Below are 26,364 nucleotides of genomic sequence, written 5' to 3'. Positions count from 1 at the left end.
TGTATACCTTCAATTTCATATTTTATTCAAAGAGCTTCCATGTACCTCCACCTTAGCCCAGGCCAAACAAAAGAAAGAACATAATTGGTTTCTTTCAAATCCTTCCTGGCTCTTTCACCTTTCTACATGTCCTTTCTCACTTTCTGATTCCTCCAGATCTGGACAGGCAGAGGAAAAAGGATAAATATCCTGTATGCCTACTTCCATGGGGAAGCCATGGCCTCAACAGCTGTGAAGCAAGATGATCTGTTATCCCTGTGTAATTATTGACAGCTACCTTCTCTCCCTCTCAAAGCCCAGTATGGACAGCAGGGGAGCCTTAAGTTATAACAGGCAAAGAGGCTGGCCCTTCTACCTGAACAGTTCCCTGGTACAGAGGAAGCATTCTCAGGCTGACTTCTCACTATCCCACCCAAAATCCCCTCATAAGGCAAGAACCCCTCTTAGCAGGATCCATCAAGGGAATTAAAGCCTGGTTACTTCTCATGGCATCCACTTGGTCCATAACACACACACACACACTTTCAAGCCTTTTTACCCCACTAGGTCCAAATGTCAACTCTTTTCACTACTGCCCTCTATCTCAATATGCCATCTCACTAGCTCCAGTCACTCTCCTACCTTCCAGAAATGAGTCTAAATTCAGGAACACCCCCAAACTCTAGGAAACATATGCCATGCTCCCTCAAGATCTCTTTAGAATGTGCCAATGCAGTATCAAGAAGCAAGATTCTGGAGTTCCTGTTGTGGCTCGGCAGGTTAAGAATCCAACTAGTATCCATGATGATGCAGGCTTGATCCTGGCCTCTCTCAGTGAGTTAAGGATTCAGCATTGCCACAAGCTGTGGTGTAGGCCACAGATGCAACAGGGATATGACATGGCCATGGCTGTGGCACAGGCCTGCAACTGCAGCTGCAACTGGTCCCCTATCCTGGGAACTTGCATATGCCACAAGTGCAGCCCTAAAAATGAAAAAAGAAAAAGAAAGAAAGAGAGAGAGCGAGAGCGAGCGAGCAAGAAAGAAAGAAAGAAAGAAAGAGAAAGAGAGAAAGAAAGAAAGAGAGAGAGAGGCAGGCAGGCAGACAGACAGACTCTGTAGGTCATTAAACATTCAGACAAGAAATTAAATAACAATCTACCCTTTTAGACAACATACTCAAATCCTGTGAACAAAGGTCTTTTGGGGGAAAAACAGGAAAATGTCACAGAACTGTCCACTAGATCAACAATTTTTCACTTGAATGACACTTATAAAACTGCTTTTCTCTAATTTCTCTTATGTATGGGAAGTGGGTACTACAGTTCTATTCTTTTACTAAGCCCCACATTCCTCTTTAGAATGTAAAGATGCTTATTAACCTTTATTTTCAGCTTTGGAGTTTTAGCTGAAATCCTGAAACAAAAAAGTCCTAGTCATCATCCTATCATCATAGATGTGATTCCCGTTAATCACATCTACTAATTAGCTAATATAAGGGACTCTTCATTTTAAGCAACTCAATGTGAAATAAAATTTACTAAAAAGGGGAGTGTGGAGATACTGACTAAACATTAAGGAAAAGAAAAAAAGAAGGTTCCTCATCTGGTCAAAGCAATTTTACCTTAGGAGATTAGTATGTTATTTATATCTAAACATCTCATTTAATTATATATACATTTAATGAAGAGCCACTGCACAAAATGGAGAATTACCACTAAAAATCAGGTTAAAATATATACTACCTACAATTAAAAATTCTGTACAATAATACACAGTAATAAGAAATCACTCTACCCTACTGATATTACCCTTTAATTAAAAAAAAAAAAAGAGTGCTCATCTAGGATCTGATTGCTTATCACATTTACAATCTTTAATATTCCACTAATTTCCCAATGTCTACAATAGCTTCAATATCTCCATTCACAAAATTACCTCCCACTTGCCTCTAGGAAAAGCAGCTTTAACCAGGGATTATGAAGTTAGAGAAAAAGGAAATGTGGGAAGGATCCACCTCAACAGTCACTGCTCTCCTAAAATTAACACAATAAAGTATGCCAACTATATCCCTGCCTTATAGTAATCTTCTTTCAAAAGCCTTTTTTGGGAAGTCCCCATGTGGAGCATCAGGTTAAGGATCCAGTGTTGCTGCAGCTGTGGCAGAGGTTCAACCCCTGGCCCCAGAACTTTCATGAGCCACAAGTGCAGCCAAAGGGGGGAAAAAAAAAAAAAAAGGGCTGGGGGGGGGTCTTTTTTGAAGTCCTGTGAAACCAGGACCACTGTCTTGCTTATCTCCTATAAACCTGATTAAAGAAGTCTTATGTAAAACATAGGGGACAAAAAGTAGTAGTTGATGAATACTCAAGACCCCCTAAATCCCAATGTTTTGTCATCTCAAAAATCAATTCATAAGAACTCACCATGTGGCAGGATGGGGAAGGACAAAACAAAATATTCTTTTGTCCACTGACAGAAAACTAGTTCTAAATATCTGGATTTTGTTCCTCTCCTGATTATACTCAAATCTGTTATTAGCACAAGAACCATCTAAAAGATTAACACAGATGCTTGTCTACAATTTTGTTCTCAAATTTCAATAAACAGCACTTCCTTTCCGCAATGAACTACTTTTTTTGTACTCCTATGTCTTCTCGATTTCGATAAGAACAGATAAAATAAAAATTATTTTCTTATTTTATGTAAGAATTATTTTCTTATTTTATGAATTTTCTTATTCTTATGTAACCTATTGAGCTATATTTATGTATTCTTCTATATTTTTTTAAAAGGTTTACTTTAGGGAAAAATAATTAAAATCTACAAATGGATCTATTTATTGTCCCCTCCCCCTATGGACGGTTTCCAGAAGACAACAATGGAATTCCTGATTTGAATAGACTATCAATGTTAAACCATGTATTTCTTATTAAATATACCTTATTTACAAGGTAAAAGGGTTTTGCTGAACTATTTAAACACTCTTTAAAAAAAAAAAATGCACACACAATCAAGAGGCTTTCCTAAAGACTATATTTGAAAACAGGAAAGTTTTCCAAATATTAATCATAACATTCCTAAATAAAATCTGCAAGGCAGTTCAATTACAGCACAATAAATGAATGACAGGGCATTTTACTTCAAAATCCCTGAGTTTTAGGATCTGAACATCTTTAACAACCTCCCTTTCATTCCAGATTCAAGAGTTTAAGGCATTCAAATGCTACAACACACCTGTCTCTGTTATAGGCATTGCCTCAGTGAAAAAATAGCTTAAAAACCATGAAATGAAATCAATTCCACATAACGCTATCGAATAACTCTGATCGCTAATCTGACTTGTAAATTAGCTGTGTGTAACTTCCACTGCTCAGTAACCTGCAGATCTTTTTCCTAGCGGAATGGCTGTGTGTTAGCTGCACTTCACTCTGACCAAAAACATGCAATAGTAGCAGTGGCACACTGGCAAACTGAATAGTACAGACCTTAAATAAAGATTTCAAGGTTAAGTCATAAGGAAATCTTTTTCTGTTTGTGGATGAGCTGTATGAACTATATAAAATGTAATCTGTTTTGTATCCTGGGCTGCTAGAGTTTTTGTTGAATGCTAGATGAAAAAAAATATTGGAGATTCACTGAGGAAAAAAATGGGATTCAACTTTGAATCTACCCAACTCATTTCCCTGCACTGCTTTCAAATCCTCTGTAACCAGTATAAATAGATGTATACCAAAGCAGGGACTCTGATCAAATAAAATATTGATTTGGTTCAGAGAATATTCTGATGTTCCAGTTTTTCTTTGATTCAACAGTTCTAGAAAATACATAGGTTTATTTCCAGTTCACATCTACTCATTAAATCATTTTAAATGATTTTAGTTAATAGATCTGAAGACATTAATTTATTAATAGCTCTTATTAATTTGTAGTTATAAATTTATTAACTGTTCTATGCACATTAACACTGTACAGTATGATTATCTACTCACTATCCAGTTCAAGATCCCACACAAAAGGATATTTTCCTAGAAAACTCTAGGTACAGTAGCTTTTCTGCAAATAGAAATATAATTTAAATACTCTAGGGAGGAGCAAAATTTCAAAAATCCCCCAAAGAAAAATCACAGTCCTTATATTAAACTTTTTAGGTAAACTTTTTTAGGTTAAGCAGATATTTCTCTTTATAGTATTTCCCTTAGTGTCAGAAAGTCCAATACTAAAAGGTGTTAACTATATTAAGTCCCATAAATAGACAGGATCTCTAAAGTTTGATGACCAAAGCCAATTATCATATATCATTATGGGATGGTAATACATTATACATTCCCCAAGTAAAGATCAAATTTACTTCAACCACCCCTACTTCCACCCAAAAAAATCACTGTTATTTAATCATGAAGTCCTTGGAATCATAGTAGGGCTTGATGCCATATTGGTGTCACACTCAGCCAGTTATCCAAAGAATATGCCAGCCTTCTTTTTCAACTTCTTTGTCTACTAGTGCATCACTGGACCCAGCAGGCAGTTCACCCAGACAGTCTATTTCAGTAACAGATTTTGGCTCTCTGTGCACAACAGATGAAAATCTTTACGAAGTATCCAGTCTGTCTTTTAGCTGAGAGATCTGAACCTGCTGCAGATGTCACATCTAAATTCTTGAACGGGTTTTTATCATCAGTGTCACCTATAAAACAAGACAGTGTCACCAACAGCATTGTCCTAAAAAACATCTATTTCATTAATGCTAATAAAATTTATGCATCATAACTAATTGCCATTTATTTGCCTAAAAACAAAGCAAACTAGAGCCTACGGTCCAAAATTCAGCCCACAGCCTGTTCTTACATAGCCACAATCTAAAGACAGATTTTATATTTATTAATAGCTGAAAAAAAGTTTCTTAAAAAGACTAACAAGAGTTCCTGCTTTGGAATAGTGGGTTAGGAACCAGTGTTGCCTCTGCAGCAGCTCAGGTCACTGTGGAGGCACAGATTCAATCCCTGGTCCAGCACAGTGGGTTAAAAATCTGGCATTCACGCATCTGTGGCATAGGTTGAGTTGTGGCTTGAATTTGATCCCTGGCGTGGGAACTTCCATATATCATGGGTGCAGCCAAAAATAATAAAATAAAATAAAAAGACTAATATTTTATGACAAGTGAAAATTATATGAAATTCAATTTTCAGTCTCCATAAAGTTTCATTGAAACATAACTACTCATTCATTTATGTATTTTTCTATGGCTGTTTTCACACTACAATGACAGACTTAAGTAGGTGCAACAGAGACCATACCACCCATAAAGGTTAAAATATTTACTATCTGGTGCTTTTTTTTTTTTTTTTTTTTTTTTTGCTGCAACTGTGGCATTTGGAAGTTCCCGGGCCAGATATCAAACCCGCATTACATTTGCAGCCTGCGGCAATGCTGGATCCCTAACCCACTGTACCACATAGGAACTTCCTTTAAAAGTTCTTTAAAAAAAAAAAGTTTGCTCACTCTTGGCTTAGAGAGTATTTAGTGGTTAGGTTATATGATGCCAAGTGTCTGCTACATGAAGAACGTGGGTGTGACGACCTAGTTGTTCCCCTGCCATACTTTCATCAGTTGGTTTAACAAATATTTCTCAGGCAGGTGTGTCACTTCAGTGTAGACAGCTAGCTATAGTCACTTTGCTTTCCACTTTAGCTCAGCCTTGCCTCAATCCAAAGGGTCAACAATGCTCTTGAGAAGGAAGAAAACAAGCTCAACCTCAAGTTAAATTCTAGTTCTCCAAAGCTGGTCTTCTCTGAGTCCCCAAGTTCTTGTGGTTCTGGATTTCTGCTTTATATCCACCATTCTCCATAACAGGCTTCCTGTGGGATACCACTCTTAAAAGTCTATATTTCCTATTAGAGACCCTAGGGCAGCAGGATGAGTCACAGCACTCCTTGACTGAACTGTGCCAGCTGATTATCAGTTCTATGCCTGCCCTAACAGTCACTCTATAACATGAATCTGTTTGGGGCCCCTGTGAATAGCTTGCATGTTCCACCACTCTCCTGGCTTCCACTACTCTTTCTGATCATAAATACCTCTGAAGTTCATCAACCTCCTTTTACATAAAACCTTTGGTCTATAAATCCATAAGTTCAACCTCTGCAATTGCCTTCTATTTCTTGAGCTCAGTTCATGCAGTAACCAAACAGAGGAGCACAACACAACAAAACTCTATAAATGGATTTACCAACCTAGGACTAACCACTTCTTATTTTTTAGCAACTGCTGTAAAAGGGAATATATCACCCCCAAGCAGCATCTAAAACATCCCTTCTCCTTTTTCCCTCCACCATAACTGCTTCATCTGAGAATGTTGCCCCTTCTACCCACTTAGGTTATCCTAGGTGCCTAGGATACCTGCACCTCCAGAACATTGCTTCACAATGTCTCTCTTGCTTCTAGTCAAGCTTTAACATTCATTTCTATTGTAAGCGGGAAAAGGGGGTTTCTTGCCACTGTTGGACTGCAATGGGGTAATATATCTGGCTAGACTTCTAAGAGTATAATTCAGAATATAATTCCCCACAGAAAGCTGTTAATAGTCCACAACAAGGCTATTCTATACTATTAATGGCACTATAGAACCCATCTGTAATTCATATTATATTGTTGCAAATGACTAATTCACAAACTCACTCATAAGTTGTGGATTTTCTAGAAAATAGCTATGAAATGTCAGGAAGACTTTACAGTAGACAGATTAGCGTAGTATAAAGACTTCAGAGAAAATGGCAGTTTATTTTCAGCAAAATGAACTTCACTACAACCCTGAAGCAGCTTGCTATGGTGAACAGGTCTTAAAACTGCATGAATAGGAGTTCCCGTCGTGGCGCAGTGGTTAACGAATCCGACTAGGAACCATGAGGTTGCAGGTTCGGTCCCTGCCCTTGCTCAGAGGGTTAACGATCCGGCGTTGCCGTGAGCTATGGTGTAGGTTGCAGACGTGGCTCGGATCCCGCGTTGCTGTGGCTCTGGCGTAGGCCGGTGGCTATAGCTCCGATTGGACCCCTAGCCTGGGAACCTCCATATGCCACGGGAGTGGCCCAAGAAATAGCAAAAAGACAAAAAAAAACAAACAAAAAAAAAAAAACCTGCATGAATAGCTCACAACCAAAAGAGTGGTATCAATAATGAATACACTGACTGGAATGACCACTGATCACAATCTCAATTCTTCAAGGCAACCATATAAGTAGGTAGCGTCAATCTTAAATAAAAATGAAAATGAAAATCTTTAAAAAAACACCTTCTGCCTGCATGGGAAATGACGGAGAACTCCTGTGACATACCCTTACAACCAGGAAAAGAAACTAGAGAGATGGTGTCCATATTCCAAAGAAATAGTCAAAAGATTAAAACTTGAGAACTTTATTCATCTTAAAGAAACAGTTCTCAAACTTCCTAGTATCAGGACTCCTTTGTGTTCTTGAAAATTGAGGACTCTCAAGAGTTTTTGTCAATATTAGTTATAATTATCAATATTAACCACATTAGGAATTAATGAGAAAATTTTAAATACTGATTCACTTTATATTTTCATGACATTTAATACGGTAAATAATTTACGAAAAATTATTTCTTACACAAAAAAGCTTAGTGATAAAAATGATACTGTTCATAACTTTTCCAAATTTCGTTCATGTCTAACTTTACAGAAGACAGCTAGACAGCTAGATTCTCATATCTGCTTCTACACACAGCCCACTGTGTTTTGACTGAACTATATTTTTAAAAAATAGCCCCAGACAAATATGTAGTGAGAAAAAAGGAAGTATACATTAATATTAATAACATATTCAGATAACTATGAATGTTCTTCTTTGTTACTACACCAAAACTTGACAAGTAGGAGTTCACAGGTTAGCTGTGATAACAAATCTAAAATCACAGAAGCTTTTGGTATTATTACTTGCTTTTTATTTTTTTGTTGTTGTTTTTTTGGTTTTTTGTTTTGTTTTCACACCTTATATCTTTATTTGGAATCTCATTTGTTCTTGATTTAAATTATGTTGTGCCTTTAACAGTCAGTATTTAGGTGGCTAAAATAAATTATCAGTATAATCTGTATGTTACTTGCTTTTTATAAGAATCTTTTAGCATAGTTTTGCAACATTGATCACTTAGAAAATATTGGTTCATTGAGTTATGTAAATATTCTAAACTTAACATAATTAATTAATTGATACCATAGCAAAAACTCACATTCATTCATATCGCCACTCATCCCATCAGATAAATATTTAAGTACTGGGAAGCTGACAAGAGCACAGCAGTTGATACAAGTTTTCCAAAATTTTAATTTTCACTTGAAAGCTCAAATTTTATCATCAACAACAAATATTGTCGGTTGTTTTCCCTGAAATGACAGTCTCACTTTGTTCACTTTCAAGAAAATGACTGCCAAATATCTAAGTCTAAATAATCATAGTTTGTCTGGTAGTCATCCTTTCAAGTAAAAATGATGTTTCATGCAAAATATGGTTAGTTCAGCTCACAACTCATAAAATCACATAAGGGTTTTCCTTGAGACAAACAACATATTCTGGATATGCAGCAGAAGAGCCTTTTGAATATTTTCTATTTCATTGCACAGAATATTAAAACAGTGTACTCAAGGATCAAGATTTAATAAAACTAATAATTTTTACTGCCTCATCAAGGACATTCTTAAAAATCAGCATTTTGATTTTTTTTTCTTTTTTTTTTAACTGTGAATGCACAGCAGTGAAGAATACAATGATTACTCATACAGTCTGGTGCCACCGCCATTTAATAACTATTAAGATGCCCACAGTTTTACCCACCATTGCTTTAATATCAGCAAGGCAAATATAAAACCAGCAGAAAAAGCAAAAAGTTAGTAACCTCATGGGCCCCCTGAAATAGTCTCACTGATCCCCACAAGCCTGTATACCACAACTTGAGAACTACTGCTGTCTTAAGGAAACACTGAAAGCTACGAATGATATCCCCAAATCCACTGTTAACATCTCCCAACACAAGAAATATATTAAATATCTGTATGAATTCTTTCACTTTAACTCAAAATTGATCCAATTTGTTCTGAAACTGAACTGCTAATAAGAGTAGCAATTAACATTAATTGAGCTCTTTTATGTATTATCTCATTTAATCCTCATAATAACTCTATTATGTCTTTGATATATTCATGCTAAAGATGAGGATGCCTGAGGTGCAGAGAATTATAAAAGCCACTTTTTTCCAAGGTCTCAGTAACAATTATCAGTATTTACAAATTCAGGTTTTACTAATTATTTTGCATACCTTATCTCTTAAGTCTTAACACCTTTTTATTATCCTTTTTTTCTTTATAATTCTTTCTACATATGAAAACTTTGAATCAAAAAAGTATCCCAACAACAATAACAACAACAACAACAACAACAAAAAAAAGACAAAAAAAAAAGTATCCTGCCCGGAGTTCCCATCGTGGCGCAGTGGTTAACGAATCCGACTAGGAACCATGAGGTGGCGGGTGACCCCTTGCTCAGTGGGTTAACGATCCGGCATTGCCGTGAGCTGTGGTGTAGGTTGCAGACGCAGCTCGGATCCCACGTTGCTGTGGCTCTGGCGTAGGCCGGTGGCTACAACTCCGATTCAACCCCTAGCCTGGGAACCTCCATATGCCGCGGGAGCGGCCCAAGAAATAGCAACAAACAACAACAACAACAACAAAAAAAGTATCCTGCCCAAGGTTACCTAAATGTTAGATCATTTATACACAAATCCAAGTCTGTCTTATTCCAATTAGTACACTCACATTCTGCCTATCACACATATCAATTTATCCTTCGTATATAAACAGATAGATGGTTACAAAAGTCTTAACATAGTTTTAAGGTCAACTAAGCAAGACCTCTATTTGGAATGATTTTTACTAATTTGACTATCTCTGTCATCAAATGGAACAAAACTTATTTCCTTTCAAAATAGTATAAGATCTAGACAAAGTTCATTAATTCACACTATTAAACACTTATCTGCATATGACAAATCAGTGCAACTAAGATACTCTCAAAAAAAAAAAAAAACTCAATATACTCAGCTGATATTATCCCTATATTACAGATGAGGAAACTGGAATCCAGAGAAGTAACTAATTTCCCCCAAAGACATACTGTTAATAAATGGTAGAGTCCAAATCAGTCTGGACTGACCCTAAACCCTAACCTCTTCAATCACACCACCTGCACATATTTAAGAAAGCCTAAGGCAATGGCCTGGGAATTATTCACAAGGTCTGAATACAGAGCTTGCTGATATCACATCCACTTTACTCAAGGCAATCAAGATATGAATCATCTTGCATCTCAAAGACCAAGAAATGAAAAGGATGCATGCTGAAAATAAAAAGCCATGGTCTGAGGAAGTGAAGTATCTATAGGTAATGTTGAAGAGAGAAGTAAAATCACATACAGAGGTGTCAGCACATCTCTGCAGCTAAGACAAGCTTGCCTCTGTTTAAAAACAAAACAGGAGTTCCCATTGTGGCTCAGTGGAAACGAATCCAACGAGGAACCATGAGGTTGCAGGTTCGATCCCTGGCCTCACTCAGCGGTTTAAGGATCTGGCATTGCCGTGAGTTATGGTGTAGTCACAGACACGTCTCAGATCTGGCATTGCTGTGGCTGTGGTGTAGGCCAGCAGCTACAGCTCCTATTAGACCCCTAGCCTGGGGACCTCCATATGCCTCGGGTGTGGCCCTAAAAAAAAAAAAAAAGCCTAGAGGAAAACATCACCACTGCTACACAGGCTACCTATATATAGCACAATAATCTTCAGATGCCAGGAGCTTAAGAATGCTGCAAACCTTAGTAAATGGCAGCAGAAATCATTTTCCTAAAACATTACAAACTCTAATCAATCAGAAAAATTCTCATTTCAGGTTAAGATTTGTAAAGGTCAGAGGTTATTCCCCTATGTCTGTTTCTATTTCAAGAGCTTACATTGCAAAATATTAAATCCCAAGAAAGACAGGGAAAGAATCAAGGTCTATCAAGCTCAATTCACCTTTACAACTTGCTGCAACAGCATGTCAGAAGTATAAACATCTTGAGATTGGATGAAGGAGTGTGGCTTTAACTTCAAACTAATTGTATTCTCAAGGAGTCCCCACACAAATTTGACGTTTTACAGGAAGGTGACAAAATGGAAGGCTGTGGTGTACCACCTAAAAGGGCAGGCAGTACAAGAGAGAGATGAGCAATTACACTTGTCACAGAATACCACATTCTGGATTCCCTCTGTGGCAAGGGGGAAAAAAAAACTACAGCGCAAACTTTACACCCTCCATCAATGATTCCTAGCATGACCAAAAAGAATCAGAACCTCGTAAACTAAGAGAAGCTGACAGATATATAGAAAGAAAGAAAAAAAATTCAAGATTGAGGTCATGTCCCTTGACATGCATCATTTTATACTAAGGATTCCCCCACTTATCTGAATTAATTTTATGTACCTCATTTCATTCACATAATTGAAGTTTTTCTCTTAAAGTTGTAAAGTGTTTACCTCAACATAATTAGTAAACTGTCCACTTAAAAATTCCACTACAAAAATTACCACCCCCTCCTCTCTACACATACCCATATACTCCACTATCATTACAAGTATGAGATCTTGGCCTTCATGGGAAATTTAGTTCAAACGTCCTCTTTTAAAAATTAGCACAAGAAATTCTACAAGAAAAGTTATGGTCATTACCTTTTTAATACGGTGTTTGCATTACTTGTTAAAGACATGGTAATTTGGGTATTCAGTACATGACTACTGTTCTGAAACCAAATTAAAGGTTTAGACTACTAAAGAGTTTGATGACTTGCCTCAATACAATAACTGGGATTGTATGGAGAACAAAATCAAAGAGGTCTCTCTTTTTTATGAGCAGGCATTTAAGGGCCTTTTAATGAGAATTTACTCTTTAGTATATAATTACTAATGAACAAAAGTAGGGCCATTAAATTCACTTCTTTATAGTGCCATAAAACTTGTTTGTAAAAAATATAATATATACATATTCATCAAATTCAAGAAAAATAGAAATGTGCAACACCCAACGATACATGGTAAAAATTATATACCTTTTCTTCTTAAATTAATGCCCTGTTAGATGACTAATGATGCTATTTTGTATATGGATATGCTTATAATTTAAAATACACAGACTCTCTAGTACTAATCATGGCAATGCAAAGTCTGAACTTCCGGTATAAATTCTAAATTTCTATATAAACACTGGTTTCCCCATACTGATAACAGACATTATTAGAATGAATTTATATTTAATCAATACTTATTTATCACCTGCTCTGTGCCAGATTCTGCACCAAGTGCTGAGGAACAGCACAAACTGGGTCCCAATGCTCAGGGTACACATGGTATGGAAGGAAAGACAGATCATGAACAAATGTACTATGGGAAAGTATAGCAGATACTGTGTCAAAAGAAAGTTTAAAACTGGGTAGAAAAATCAAACACTTGAAAATAATTAGCTATCACTGAAACTGAATAAAAATAACCCAGGAAGTAACTCAACAAAGAGCAGGGTAGTCAGGAAAGGGATCTAAGTAATGACTGACTGGATGTCCTAACGTCAGATGCAAATGAAAACCTGACCCTCAAAACAGCCAAAGAGCCCAGCTCTCAGCCGGCCTGTCCTCAGTATCTAAAAAATCAATCCAATGAGTGGGAGTCCAAGAGGCAATATCAAAGTATCCTGACTCTGCGAGTTCTGCCCCAATAGAAGTAGGACCTTATCCATCCACCATGGACAAGACCAGGTCCCAGCTCCCTAAGGGGAGAGGGGATGGCAAGGACATGGGGACTGGCCAAGCAGGAAAGTTCTTAAAAGGCTTAAGAAAAGGTTCCAGGTCCACATGAGATCTGGAATACACAAGGGAATAACACAACAATATATCAACTCTATGGATTATTTAATGCTAATGAAGACTGGATTTTTTTTTTTTTTTTACTTTTTAAAATACATACTCAAAAAAAATGAAATTTTAAGTTTAAATGACTTAAGTGTGACCTTCAGGTATGGGAGAAAGGGATTAGATATTCTTACTAATTCTTACCAATTGGATTTTATAACAATTCCATCTGCATATTCTAGTTGCTTCACACAAACTTTCCTAAGATGTCTGTTTTATACTTCAAAACTCTTGATGAATAAAAGTATTTTTATAAATGAGAATCTCAAACTGAGTATGACACCATGCCTTGTGAGTAATGGATGCTCAGGGCACCAGAATAATTTCAGATCCTACCTCCCAAAGGGGATGAGGCTCTTAAGGAACTCAGTCTTAAAAATCAATTCAAGAATTGGGTGGAGGAGTTCCCATCGTGGCTCAGAGGAAATGAATCTTACTAGTATTTGACTAGAATCCATGAGGATTCAGGTACCTTGGCCTTGCTCAGTGGGTTAAGAATCTGGCATTGCCCTTAAGCTCTGGTATAAGTCTCAGTTGAGGCTCAGACCTGACATTGCTGTGGCTGTGGTGCAGGCCAGCAGCTGCAGCTCCAACTCGATCCCTAGCCTGGGAACTTCCATATGCCAAAAGTGTGGCCCTTAAAAAGACAAAAAGAAAAAAAAAAAAAGATATAAAAAGAATTGGGTAGAAGAGACAGAACAGGGAATGGATGGACCAGATAGCTTGGGGCTAACATAAGGACCAGCAGTGATAGATATGAAATTATTTGCTCCCTATAAATTAAGCACCTTCCTACTCTACTATACAATTGTTTTCAGTAATAGCATCAGTCAAAAAAAAAAAAAGTATGTTATCCAAAGATGTTATCCCTGTGAAGACCATTATTTATATAACTCAACATTCTCAAACAGGAATCACACTACAGAAACGGCCCTCTATTTACCCAAATGTTATTTGCCAGGCCCATTTAAAGGGAGGAGTGATAGTACTTTCCAAAAGAAATGCTTGAAATTTTCCCCAGTATTTTTCTTTTTAACAAACAAAACACACTATAATAATCTACTGAAGAGAAGTTAAGCCCTAAGAGTAAAAGAAAATACAGTGGGGGTTGTTTTGTTTGTTTTTTGGTTTGAGTTTTGTTTTGTTTTGTTTTCAGTAACACCACCATGAAGCACAACATATAAGCCAAAAACTTTAAAATATCATTTCAGGAGAGTTTACCAAGGTAATCTAAACTCTAGAAGTCATGTTGCTTCCAGAGGTCTACATACTGAAAAATAAACCTTTATAAAGTGAAACTAGGCTTTAAAATGTGGCCTATAGTAACGATAAGGTCATTCAATTCATGGTTGTCAAACTCTGCTCCAGTGGAAAATTCATATTATTTTAGCTCAACTGAGGTGTTCCACAAAAAAAAATTGAAATAATGATGTCATTTCCCAATTTCACAGTAACTTATCTTAAAAAACAAAATTCTCAATGTTAAGCTCTTCTTTCAATTTTTCTAAAATATTTGCTACCTGCTACCTCTTTCAATATTGGAATTCAGCCTGAGTATCTGAATCAACACAAAAATGGAAATAAGTTATTTCAAGTTTATAGTATCATGATTCGGAATTCCCATCATGGTGCAGCAGAAATTCCCATGAGGTTGCAGGTTTGATCTCTGGCCTCGCTCAGTGGGCTAAGGATCCCACAGTTCCATGACCTGTGATGTAGGTTGCAGACATGGCTAGGATCTGGAGTGGCTGTGGCTGTCGCGTAGGAGGGCGGCAACATCTCCAATTAGACCCATTGCCAGGGAACCTCCATATGCCGCGAGGGCGTCCCTAAAAAGACAAAAAAAAAAGGAAAGAAATCAAGTTTATATCATGATTCATGACTTCCAGGCACTCTGCTACCTTATTTAATTTGATTAAACCCAATAAGACCACAAGCATTTACAGAGCACCCACTATACTTGATATGAGGCATACACAAATGAATAGAAACAGTCCATCCTAGACTGGGAGTTTTGGATTAGCAGATACAAACTATTACATTTAGAAAGGATAGCACAGAGAAGGATATTCAATTTTCTGGGACATAGCATGATGGAAAAGAATATTCACACACACACACATTCATATATATAACTGCTGCAAAGGAACTGGCACAACATTGTAAATCAAATGTACTTTAATTTTTAAAAAAAAAGAAAAAAAGAAGCAGTCCACCTTACATGAACCCCTGCACCAAGGAAAAGGCACACAAGCGGAAAAAGTATCTACTAAATGCCTGCAGCACTGGGGAGGGAGATGCAAAAAATTCACCCCAACCCAGCAAAGACTTCAGAAGTTCTGCATTTAAAGACCACTACGAAAAGAGATGCTGAGGATGCCAGAATTTGATGACTACCTGTCTATAGGACCTCTCTTCCTAGTTACTATCAAGGTTTATACACCATAACTCTAAGACTCTTGAAATGGGCATTCCTGGGTTGACATGCACTGTCTGAATCAATAATATGCATAAACATTCTTGAAGTGAAAATAGTCACTAAATACAAACTGTAAAGTATTGTCTCAATTGACAGAATGTAAACATTCCCTGAATATAATTTGTATCAATTGTATCTAATGAGTCCAAATCACAAACTAAGTCATGTACTCAAAATACTGGAGAAAATATTAAAAGTTAGTAATTACTTGGCTTTTTTAAAAGACATCTAAATCAAAACAAATTTTGGTACAAAAATATCCATTGGGGAGAGCTGAATTATCAACCCAAGTGTTTAGTTAAGTCAACTAGTTCTATTCAGTTCATGTTAAATCTCTTCAAGAAACTTGGATTAATTTCTCTCTGCAAAATAATGGGGCTGACTTAAAGCGCTGAAGTTCCATACAAATAGAAAATTCTGTATTTCTGCAGTCCATAAGATTAAAACGTCAACAGTTTCAAAGCAAGAGTAAAGATGCCTTAACTTCTCAAACTGATGTTATAAAATTCAGTTTTCTACCTTATCTCAGTATCATGGTTCAAATTTTACCTATCCAAATTTTCAAGTTCGTCAGAGAAACTTCATGATTCAAAGGGTATTCCTCCCACTCTCCAATACTAAAACTGTTTCTTTAAACACAAGATCCTAAGGAAAATATATAATGAAATGCAGTGTGAGCTGATGAGACCCTATTCCACAGCAAACCTGGAAAGCACTAATTAAAATTCAATATTGCACTTGGTATGTGGGTTCCTACGTGAAAACTCCTGCCATGCTTTAGCTTAAGGTTAAACAGGTTAATAGAATCCAATAAAATGGCTCTATTGAATTATACTGGATTTATTTTCAGCAGCCCCTTTACCTAACCATTCTGCTGAGCTTTAAAGTCAACTTCAGCGATAGCGCCTCGTAACCAAGGCGAGCCACGGCACACGGGGGCTGCTTTCTGCAACCCACCTTGTGTGGAAAATCACCGTCAACGCACGTTTTCCATTTCGAACCGTGATACAGGTGGAGGAAACAGTGTAAAGCCTTCTCTTTGAACCTTCCATCACACTGCCTCCAGGCGCTAACTTAAGAATTATCTCAAAGATAATCTAATGCCGCCGTACAGTTCTCAGAAGACTCTAAAAGTTGACTCTGCCAGGGTGAAGAGACCAAGGGGGGTGGGGTGGGGGACCTCCCTCGAGACTACAGTTAAATTAATTCCGTTCGGCAACTTCGCGGTTGAGTACATGGATGGATTTACAGGACATATTCAGAGAACCTTTCCACCTGAACAGATTGCCTGGTTCCCGATCGAAATAAGTATATGCTGGATCCTCAAAGGAGAGACAGGAGGGGGGACGGGTGCGCAGAGTGAGGTCGTTAGTCTCCGCTGACAGAGTGAGGGGCTGGTGAGGTCAGGAAAGTGTGGGCGACAATGGGACAGAGCGCAAAGGGTCCTTCAAGAAGGCCTGACGGCGCCCGGCGCGAGGGACCACCGGCCGGGCAGTCCCGTCGCTGGCGAAGAGGTCCCTCGACTCCTTCGGCCAAGCCCGGGAACCCGGCCCCTCTCCCGGCGAGAACGCGACGCACCCCCTCCCATCCGCCCTCCCCGGCCAAGCGACGAGACCGCGGCGGCGCGCCGGGCTGGGGGAAGCCGACCCGAATGACGAGGAGAACCCAAGAAAACCTAGTCAGAAAATGGCCAGCGTATAGGAGGACTGAGACCCAGCGGCCCCGGCGCCTGGCGGAGGGCGCGGGGCGGACCTCTGCTCCGCGAGCGCAGCGCCTGCGCCCGGGAAGCGCACCGCCCGCGCGGCCCTCAGCTCCGCCCCTCCGGATCCCCGCGACGCCGCCGCCGCCGCCGCAGCAGCCCCTCTGGGAACTCCGAGCCGCGCGGCCCCGCGAGGCGGGCGCCGAGGAGGGAGGGGAGGGGCAGCGCTCCCCGCCTCCCCGCCGGCCCGCGCGGCTCCCCAGCCCGAAGCCTACTCACCTCCTCCTCCTCCTCCTCCTAGTCTCTCCCTCCTGGCCACCGGCGCGGCCCAGCCGGCGACGCGCTGACGCCGTACCCCTCCCCCGCGGCCGCCGCCGCCGCCGCCGCCCCGCCCGGCCCCCGGCTGGAAAGGCCGCAGGGCGCGTCAGGCGCAGGCCACACCCCTCGGCCCTCCCACGCACTCAAGACTCCGCCCCCTACGCTGTCTGGACGCAGTAGGTCCCTAACTCTGCGGCTGCTCCCGCCCTGGGGAGCCGCTCCACCTCCCTTCTCGGACACCTCGCTTCTCCATACCTGCCCCTTCCCGCGGGCCTCGCTTCACTTCTCACCTCCCCTCGCACCCTTTCCCTTCTCTCATCAGCACCCACTTCTGCCCCTTAAGCCTTTTGTGCTCGGTCCTCAAACCCATAGTCTGGTTGTAAACTCACTTTGGCGCCTTCTGTTTCCATCTGGAAGGTTTTCGCTGTTCTAAGTCAGCCTCGGCTTCCTCCTGTAGTTTCCTGGCGATCCATTCTCTCCCCTGCGCCCCCCACCCCCGCCCCGTCCCCGTTCCCCGTTCCCCTCCCTGGCCCGTTGGAGCCTCTGGGTCCGCGTTTGTCCCTGGCTTCATCCCTGCCACCCCTACCTGCGGTGCAGCTCGCACCTCTTCGGCTCTTGCTTAGTCATCGCGTCCTGTTTCCCTCTCTGGTCCCCTCTGAGCCCTCGCTCCTTCCTTTACCTACATTTTGAGCGTACTTTCTGTTCTCACTAGTCCAAACATTTCAGATGCAATTTGGGAGTTCAACTATTGCATGCTCCCTGTCCCACTTACCTGAAAAGAGTCACTCCAGTAGTTTAAAAATCACAAAGCTGAGAGATAGCACTGGTGACCGTCTTTGACTTGCGTTGTTCCCTTTACCTTACTTTATGAGTTAATGTAATAATTGGCACAATTTCTCTTGGGGCTTACAGTTTACAAATTTTGTCTGTTTTTTCCCTGCAATCTAACCTCACGGTAGCTTTTTTATTTATAAAAATTCTAATTCAGTAGAAAGAGCACCAGGATCTTTTAGGTCTTCTATTTTCTTACCTGTGAAAGGAGGAATTTGTTTCTTCCACATTTAAATTTCTATAATTCCAAATCAAAGGATTTTATATTCGGAAGGAGCTTGTGGGTTAAATGAGTCAGAAGAAGGCAAAATATACAATATAACTAGAAGTCTGGTAACTCCATTTTTAAAATTGCAGTTTGGAAGAGTTGGGCTGTGATGTGGAAATGAGTTGAGACATACCAAAATAAGGGAAACTGATTAGGCCTTTAGAGTTATACCCACAGGTTGCTTTACAATATGTGAGTAAATGCTATTATCCTTAAATTGAAGAGTTAAAACTATCTTCCATTCTACACAAAATCCAGGTACTATGTAGACCTTCAAATTTTAAAAGGATTGTTTACTTGAACAACAGCATTACTAGCATTTGAAAACCTAATAAACCATCTGTCCATCCACTTTAACACAAATTGGGAAACAGAAAAATATAAACACTAAAAGCTGAAAGTAAGGGTTCCTAACAACACATGAAACTAGTAAATCCTATCACACAGAACAAATATAAGAACTTCAAAGGCTATGGCTGCCATTTCACTGCTATGGAAATAGTTATACAATTTTATAATTACTTTATCTAGTCTTTAATATCATCTGGAGTCTAATCTTTTCATTTTACAGTTAGAGAATTGAAACCTACTTAAAGGACAACTAAGGAAAAGTAGAATCTGGATTGGTTTATAGAAAAACAGTGAAGGAAATTGCTTGAAAAGGCACTGGGGGAAACTTAGGAGATTAATTAAAACAGAAGGTTTAGGGAGTTCCCATCATGGCTCAGTGAATGAGAGTTAACTCGACTAGTATCCATGACGATGTTTGTTCGATCCTTGTCCTCACTCAGTGGGTTAAGGATCCAGCATTGCCGTGAGCTGTGGTGTAGGTTGCAGACACAGCTTGGATCCAGCATTGCTGTGGCGGTGGCATAGGCAGGCAGCTGTAGTTTACAACTGGACCTCTAGCCCGGGAACCTCCATATGCTACGGATGCGGCCCTAAAAAACAAAAAAAAAAGAAAAAACAGAAAGTTCATGTTAGAAAACAAAACTGAAATGATAGGGTAGAACTGTTGATAAGAGAACCTAAATTTGAACCTGAGAAATTTAGATTTGATCTAATGGAAGATCATTCTGTATTTGTCAATTTGGTGGGAGGAAATGAGACAGGAGACTATAACCTTGTCAGCTATAACCTTGTCAGCCTCTGAAGTAGCAAATGGGATGTTAAAAGAAACAGTTAAAAAAAAAAAAAGAGTTCCCTTGTGGCATGGAATATTAAGGATCGCACATTGCCACTGCAGTGGCTCCAGTCACTGCTGTGAAATGAGTTCAATCCCTGGCCTGGGAACTTCCACATGCCAAGGGCAACTAAATAAATAAATAAATAAGAAATAGTAGACATAAATGCCACTAGGAAAAAGACTTGGGTTTGTGGGTATGTGTAGGGAGTCAGAGATCAGTAGAAAGTCCAAGATGACTTTAGGTTTGTGTCAAGAGTCAGTAACCGTCTACATAGACTTTAGCACCTCAGAGTTTGAAGATGATCAGCACTCGAATGGTAGACAGTCTTAACTGCTAGAAAAGGAAGCAAAAAATTCTCCCAAGATATACATCCTCATTCCAGAAAACTTTAGTCTGCTACTCAAATCAAATTAGAAGATTTTAAAAATACCTCTCACTCTGTCATGGGCCCTTTGCTGGCGTTTTATGGTCGACCTATTTTTATTTCCGTTTCAGCCCCACTGATGTAAAAGTGCTCAGTAGTGCAGTGTATAATGTTACAGTTGTAAATAAATCAATATATGTTTGTTAAATGCATACCAAATGTTGTCCAGCACTCTGCTAGGCCTGGAGGGTTGGAAAAGTATAAAAAGGGCCTCAGTTTTTCATAAGCTTATAATCTGCTTAGAGATAAAAAGTCAACACACTTCACACAATAGAGTATATTCCATGGACAGTGAGAAAAACCCAGGTGGACTGTAAAGTGTGCTTATATAGAAATAGTGGGAAACCAAGTTGACTGAAGTGGAAATGATATGATCGATACTGTTCATCATGCAACAAATTTTCATTAACCTTTAAGCATGTTCTAAATTCTGGAGGTAAAGCAGTAAAATAATAAGTTCCTGCTTTCATAGGGCTTACATTCCATTTAGGAGAGACAGAGAGGAGCAAATAAATACACAACTATCAAATAGCAATAATTTTTCCAAAGAAAGTAAAATGTGAGTATGTGAAAATGAGTATCTGGAAAGTAGGTAAGCTGCTCCTGAGGCACATTTAAACACTGGCTTGAATGAAAGAAACAACCAGTCCTGGGATCGTCTGGGAAGGGCAGGTCAGGCAGAGAGTTAGCTATTGCAGTGCCCCAAGAAGAGGTCAAGTTTAGTGTCTTTGAGATTCAAAATTGGCTAGTGTTTCCAGAGTATAAAAAGCCAGGAGAGAAGTAAAGGAGATGAAACAGGAAAAGTAAGCAAGGCCTTGTAGGTAAGAAGGGATTCTTGAGGTCATGTTAAAGTACAGATATTTGGAAGATTAATCACTCTGGCATTCTGGATTAGAAGAGGGAAGATTAGAACCTGTAAGACCAGATGGAAGCCTGTGTGATAATCCAGGCAAGAGGTGATGTGAGGTAGATGAGGTTGGTAGCAAGGTTAGCAAGGAAGACAAAAATGTCAAGGAGATCAAGTAATGGGTATTTGTGAGGGGTGGTAGGTGTTGTTGGGTGGGGAGACTCCCCAGTGTCAAATGCAGCAAAAAGGTCAAGGACAAGCATTAAGTAAGATCTGGTATAGTTAACAAGAAAAATGTCATGTGTGACCTCTAAGAGAAGAGTTCTCATAGGGTGGGGTAGTGAGAAGTGAAGAAATTGAGGTAGTAACTTTTGACTGTAAGAATCAGTACAACTCAAAATGGACAAAGTACGTGTGCAGTTTATTTATCTTTTAAGACCACTTACATTTGGGATTGTATGAAAATTTTAAATCCATTTAAACATTCCCAGTCAGGTCTAATTTTCTTGTCTCCATACTGAAAGGGAGAAGAAACTTACACATATAGAGACAAATCTTATGTTTTTTGGGGCCAAAAAATCAGTCACATCTATGACTCCCTGCTCAAAATGTAATTAGAAAGTTAACTAATTACAATGGCATTTTTCACAGAAGTAGACAAACAGTCCTAAAATTTGTATAGACTATAAAAGACCCTGGATAGCCGAAAGTAATCTTGAGAAATAAGAACAAAGCTGGAAGCATCACTGCTCCCTGATTTCAAACCAAATTACAAAGCTATAGTGAATAGAGTATTGGCATAAAAATAAACACATAGATCAATGAAACAGAGGAGAAAACTCAGAAATAACCCACACATATATGATCAATTAATTTATGACAGAGAAGCCAAGAATATACAGTGAGGAAAGGACAGACTCTTCAATAAATGATGTTAGGAAAACTGGACAGCCACAAGCAAAAGAATGAAACTGAACCATCATCTTGCACCATAAACAGAAATTAACTCAAATGCATTAAAGACTTGAATGTAAGACCTGAAACCATGAAATATTGTCAGAGAAGACATAAGCAGTGAGCTCCTTGACAAAGGTCTTAGTGATGAGTTCCTGAATTTGACATCAAAAATGAATGCAACAAAAGCAAAATTAAACAAAAACTATATTGAACTAAAGAACTTCTGCCCAGCAAAGGAAATCGTCAACAGAATGAAAAGACAACCTACCAATTGGAAGAAAGTATTTGGAAGAAAGTATTTGTGACTATTTTCTCATACACCTCAGACAACTCAGTAGCAAAAAAGTAATTTGATTTAAAAGATGGGCAGGCCTGAATACATTTTCCTGAAGAAGACATACAGATGGCCAGCAGGTATCTGAAAAGTGCTCTATATATGGAGTTCCTATTGTGACTCAGTGGTAATGAACCTGACTATTATCCATGAGAACTCAGGTTTGATCCCTGGACACACTCAGTGGGTTAAGGACCCAACATTGCCATGAGCTGCAGTGTAGGTCACAGATGTGGCTCAGATCTAGCGTTTGTGTGACTGAGGCGTAGGCCATCAGCTGCAGCTTCTATTCAACCCCTAGCCTGGGAACTTCCATATGTCCTGAGTGTGGCCCTAAAAAGAAAAAAAAAAAGAGTATCTACATAGCTAACCATCATAGAAGTGCAAGTCAAAAATATAATGAGAGGAGTTCCCGTCGTGGCGCAGTGGTTGACGAATCCAACTAGGAACCATGAGGTTGCGAGTTTGATCCCTGGCCTTGCTCAGTGGGTTAAGGATCTGGCGTTGCCCTGTGCTGTGGTGTAGGTTGCAGACGAGGCTCGGATCCCATGTTGCTATGGCTCTGGCGTAGGCTGGTGGCTACGGCTCCCAATTAGACCCCTAGCCTGGGAATCTCCATATGCCGCAGGAGCAGCCCTAGAAAAGGCAAAAAGACAAAAAAGAAAAGAGAGAAAGTATAATGAGACACACCTGACAGAATGGCTATCATCAAAAAGACTAGAAATAATAAGTTCTGGTGCGGATATGGAGGAAAGGGATCCCTGGCACACTGTTGGTGGGAATGTAAATTGGCCCAGTCACCATGGCAAACAGTATGGGGGTTCCTCAAAAAATTTAAAAAATAAGTATTATGTGATCCAGCAATTTCCACTTCTGGATATTTATCCAAAGAAATAATGTATAGATAGGTACAGACACACCCACACCCAAGCGTGCGCACTTGTAAATAAGCTCAATAGATCAGTGGTTTCCAGAGTTGGAGGTTGGGGGTGGGAGAAGTAGGTGAATTATTTTTGCATTTGTTTTAGTTTAAATAAAATGATTTTTTAACAAAATTCACTCTGGGATATGGCAAGAGTCTAGCAGTAGAAACACTAAGGTAATACCATATTGGTTGTGCTTCCATTACTGCCACCTATCAGATCTAAACCATGCGGGCTGTGGCTATAACCTTGAACACATCACATAACTTCACTGAACTCCAGGTTTTCATTAGCAAGGAAGAGGAATCTCTCATGTTTTATCTTTAAAGGAATACAGGTTAGCATTTCTATAAAAGAGAAACAAATGCCATTCTATGAGATCCACATGAACAGCTATGATGATGCCAACAGATATTTTTACAAAGTTTTGCGAAAAGACAGTTTGGTTGAACTAGGAGTTCTTTTGTTCAACAAGGTTGTGAGACAATTAATGAGTACACTTCTTCCCTAGAAACATACTAGACTAGTTTGGCAGACAGAGTAGAAGGAGAAAGTCAAGCTCCCTCCATTTGTAGCTGTGCAGCTTTAGCAGTCGCGGAGACCAAGCCTGACTCTGGCTGAGTTTTGTCTACACATGCACGTGCATGCCTTGTCTCAATTGTCTGATGTAGATACGTAGAGTGTGTTAATTTGTTAGGTGTTATTGAAGGATGGAATGCTATTAGCACTCTTTTTTATTTGGAAGATACATCATTTGGAGGTCCATTGGGAGTAGTGAACCTCTTGGGATGGTCTGGAAAGCTTCATTAAATTCAATGAAGGAAAAAAAAAGTGTGAGTTATTCTAAAAATAATCATAAAATTTACTATGTTTAATTTGCTGGCCTAAAGCATCTCAAGTCAGTAGTGACCAAGGATTCCTAGCATTAATGAACAATTGCCATATGGCTGAAATCAACACCATATTTAGTCTGAAGAGCCTTCTTGTTTTGGGTGCTAAAGAGGCCAAAAACATCAGTAGCCCAGGAAGAATAAAATGTACTCTCTGTTGATGAAATGATCTCTTTAAATTAGGGTTCAGCTATTCCAACACTATAATTCAAGGGAATTTGCTTTATCACTGTTACCTTCTGGCCTAGACAGAGAAACATTTTAAGCTATGGTTCATCCTGTACCTTTTATCAAGGATAAATTCATGTTTTTGTTTAAAAACAAAGAAAGATTACATAATCTCTTGTCATGATTAGTCCTTCCAGTAATTATCTGTTGCTTGGAATCAGCGTCAGCCAACCAAGTTCAGATGGCAAAAAAATGTTTGATCTGCAGTGATGTGATTAAGAAGACTGTGCATGGAAGGTAGAGTTATGCACATACAGAGAACATATTTATCTAATTTGACTGCCAGTGATTTAATTAATGTTTGTCAAGCACTTTGAACATGAAAAGAACTATCTGAAAGCTGAGAGCTATTACTCATAATCATTTTCCCTATTTGTTGAACTAAAATTAACATACAAATGTGATACTCTTCCGGCATTTTGAGAGATATGCTCCTGTTCGAACAAACTCATTGGTCTACACTTTAAGAAAGTCTCATTAAAACTTCAAGGCTCTCATTTCTGAAAGTCAAGCTTCAAGCTGGTTGGGTATCATCCCGTCAGTAGGTTTTGAAGCATACAGGCTAAATAAACAACAGTGACAGATTGGGGAAGTGTATGCACCTGCTTATGGAGAAGATGTTAACAGGGGCAAATCTAAAATAAGAACGCATACCGCAACCTGATTTTCAAGAAGTTTTCGTGCATGCCTACACTTAAAATTGCCCATATTATCACCTAATTTTTTTCCTTTTAGTTTTCTCTCCAAAGAATAACGACCTCAGTAACAATCTGAGAAGAAAAGAATGGAAAGACCCTATTTTAGAGCTTGGAGGAAAAGCAAACATGTTTTCCTTTAACACTTTTTCTCCAAGTCAAGTACAAGAGCAATTGGCAAAAGTAGAAGAAAATTTGAGAAGAAAGTAAGGGGCCTGGGCAAAGGTCTTAATCTAACACGGTTCTTTACCTACAGATTTTGGTAGTGCCACATTCATACTTACAAGAGGTTGGTGGGATATTTGTTCAGCTTCCCAGGACTATAGGGTAGAATGGACTCCCTTGTGGTAGAGAGGCGGTGACTCAAAAAGACACTGACTGTCGACCCATGTGACTTATTTTTGAATTTTAGTTTCATTTCATTTACATTCCAGTCCCCTAAAGAGACTTTTTACATTACACCTCAATGCACCATCCAACACATATACCTTTGTAGAGTAAGCCTGATTAAGGCACTAGTTCTACCTTAATCTTATTAAACTGAACTTGACACATGGGCCTGAGAATCTGCCCTTCCAACAAACACTCCCCACCCCATGATTTTATATTTACTAATGTTCAAGAAAGAGAGGTATTACTCTCTTTAACATTGTTAATGTTCTGAGAGAGGTACTATTTACTCGCTCTAGATGTTCTTAGCACAAATTTTACTAATCATAATCAGGTATGGCAGGAACAATGGTGCTAATAACCATTACATGGCTCTCTTACATTTGCCACTCTCTTGTGTAGTTAGGGTGAGGCCACATAATGAGTGACCAATGGGCTTGAAAAGAAATGAAATTTGTCACTTCTTGCCAAGGTTTTTAGGAGCGCTTTTTCTTCCTGTGATGCTAGAAATCCCCATTTTCCAGATGGTATAGCTGTAAGAAAAGAGCACCCCTGGATCCTTGGGAGCTGCTCTGGAATTAGACTCTCAAGAGATTTATGAGCTAGAAGTAAATCTTTTACAGTTCAAGAGCAGAGTGGTCTGATACTGTTAACTGTGCTTTCATTGTATAGCCTGTCCTGAAGAACACAACTAGATTTAGATGGCTCTCTTTCACAACTGTAGAAACATTTTTAAAAATTTGGAACATAACATGGTGACAAAAGAATAATAGAATGGGAGTTCCCGTTGTGGTGCAGCAGAAACAAATGTGCCTAGTATCCATGAGGTTGCGGGTTTGATCCCTGGCCTCGCTCAGTGTATCAGGAATCTGGCGCTGTTGTGAGCTGTGGTATAGGTCACAGCTGTAGTTCAGATCCTGTATT

The 26,364-nt window shown here is 39.2% G+C and overlaps 2 protein-coding genes across 4 annotated transcripts in view; both read right to left on the bottom strand.

Annotated features, from left to right (window-relative positions):
• The window catches only part of GTDC1 (glycosyltransferase like domain containing 1), a 366,669-nt gene extending 349,153 nt beyond the window's left edge, over positions 1-17,516 (bottom strand). For all 3 annotated transcript variants that reach the window (XM_047771992.1, XM_047771996.1, XM_047771995.1), the window contains exon 1: positions 17,428-17,516. The gene's annotated coding sequence lies outside the window, so the exon portion shown is untranslated. The remainder of the gene's footprint in view (positions 1-17,427) is intronic.
• Positions 2,995-18,037, bottom strand: LOC125121923 (spidroin-1-like). Its single transcript, XM_047770221.1, has 4 exons — positions 17,856-18,037; positions 17,472-17,629; positions 16,407-17,419; positions 2,995-4,662 (listed from the first exon to the last, which is right to left on the bottom strand). Exons 1-3 carry the CDS (start codon positions 18,035-18,037, stop codon positions 16,818-16,820), a joined length of 942 nt encoding a protein of 313 aa, XP_047626177.1. The 3' UTR covers positions 2,995-4,662; positions 16,407-16,817.
• Between the last annotated feature and the right edge of the window lie 8,327 nt (positions 18,038-26,364).

The sequence above is a fragment of the Phacochoerus africanus genome, chromosome 3, assembly GCF_016906955.1.
Source record: "Phacochoerus africanus isolate WHEZ1 chromosome 3, ROS_Pafr_v1, whole genome shotgun sequence".
Lineage (NCBI taxonomy): Eukaryota > Metazoa > Chordata > Mammalia > Artiodactyla > Suidae > Phacochoerus > Phacochoerus africanus.
This window is presented reverse-complemented; position numbering and strand designations above follow the sequence as displayed.

Bases quoted from the DNA above. Each gene is read 5' to 3' on its own strand.
- LOC125121923 (XM_047770221.1), bottom strand. From the start codon at position 18,037: ATGAAGCCAGGGACAAACGCGGACCCAGAGGCTCCAACGGGCCAGGGA. The intron at 17,630-17,855 runs GTGAGTTTACAA...GCGTCCAGACAG, and splicing joins TGGAAACAGAAGGCGCCAAA to CGTAGGGGGCGGAGTCTTGA. The intron at 17,420-17,471 runs GCCGGTGGCCAG...GGAGGTGAGTAG, and splicing joins CGCGTCGCCGGCTGGGCCGC to GCTTCGGGCTGGGGAGCCGC.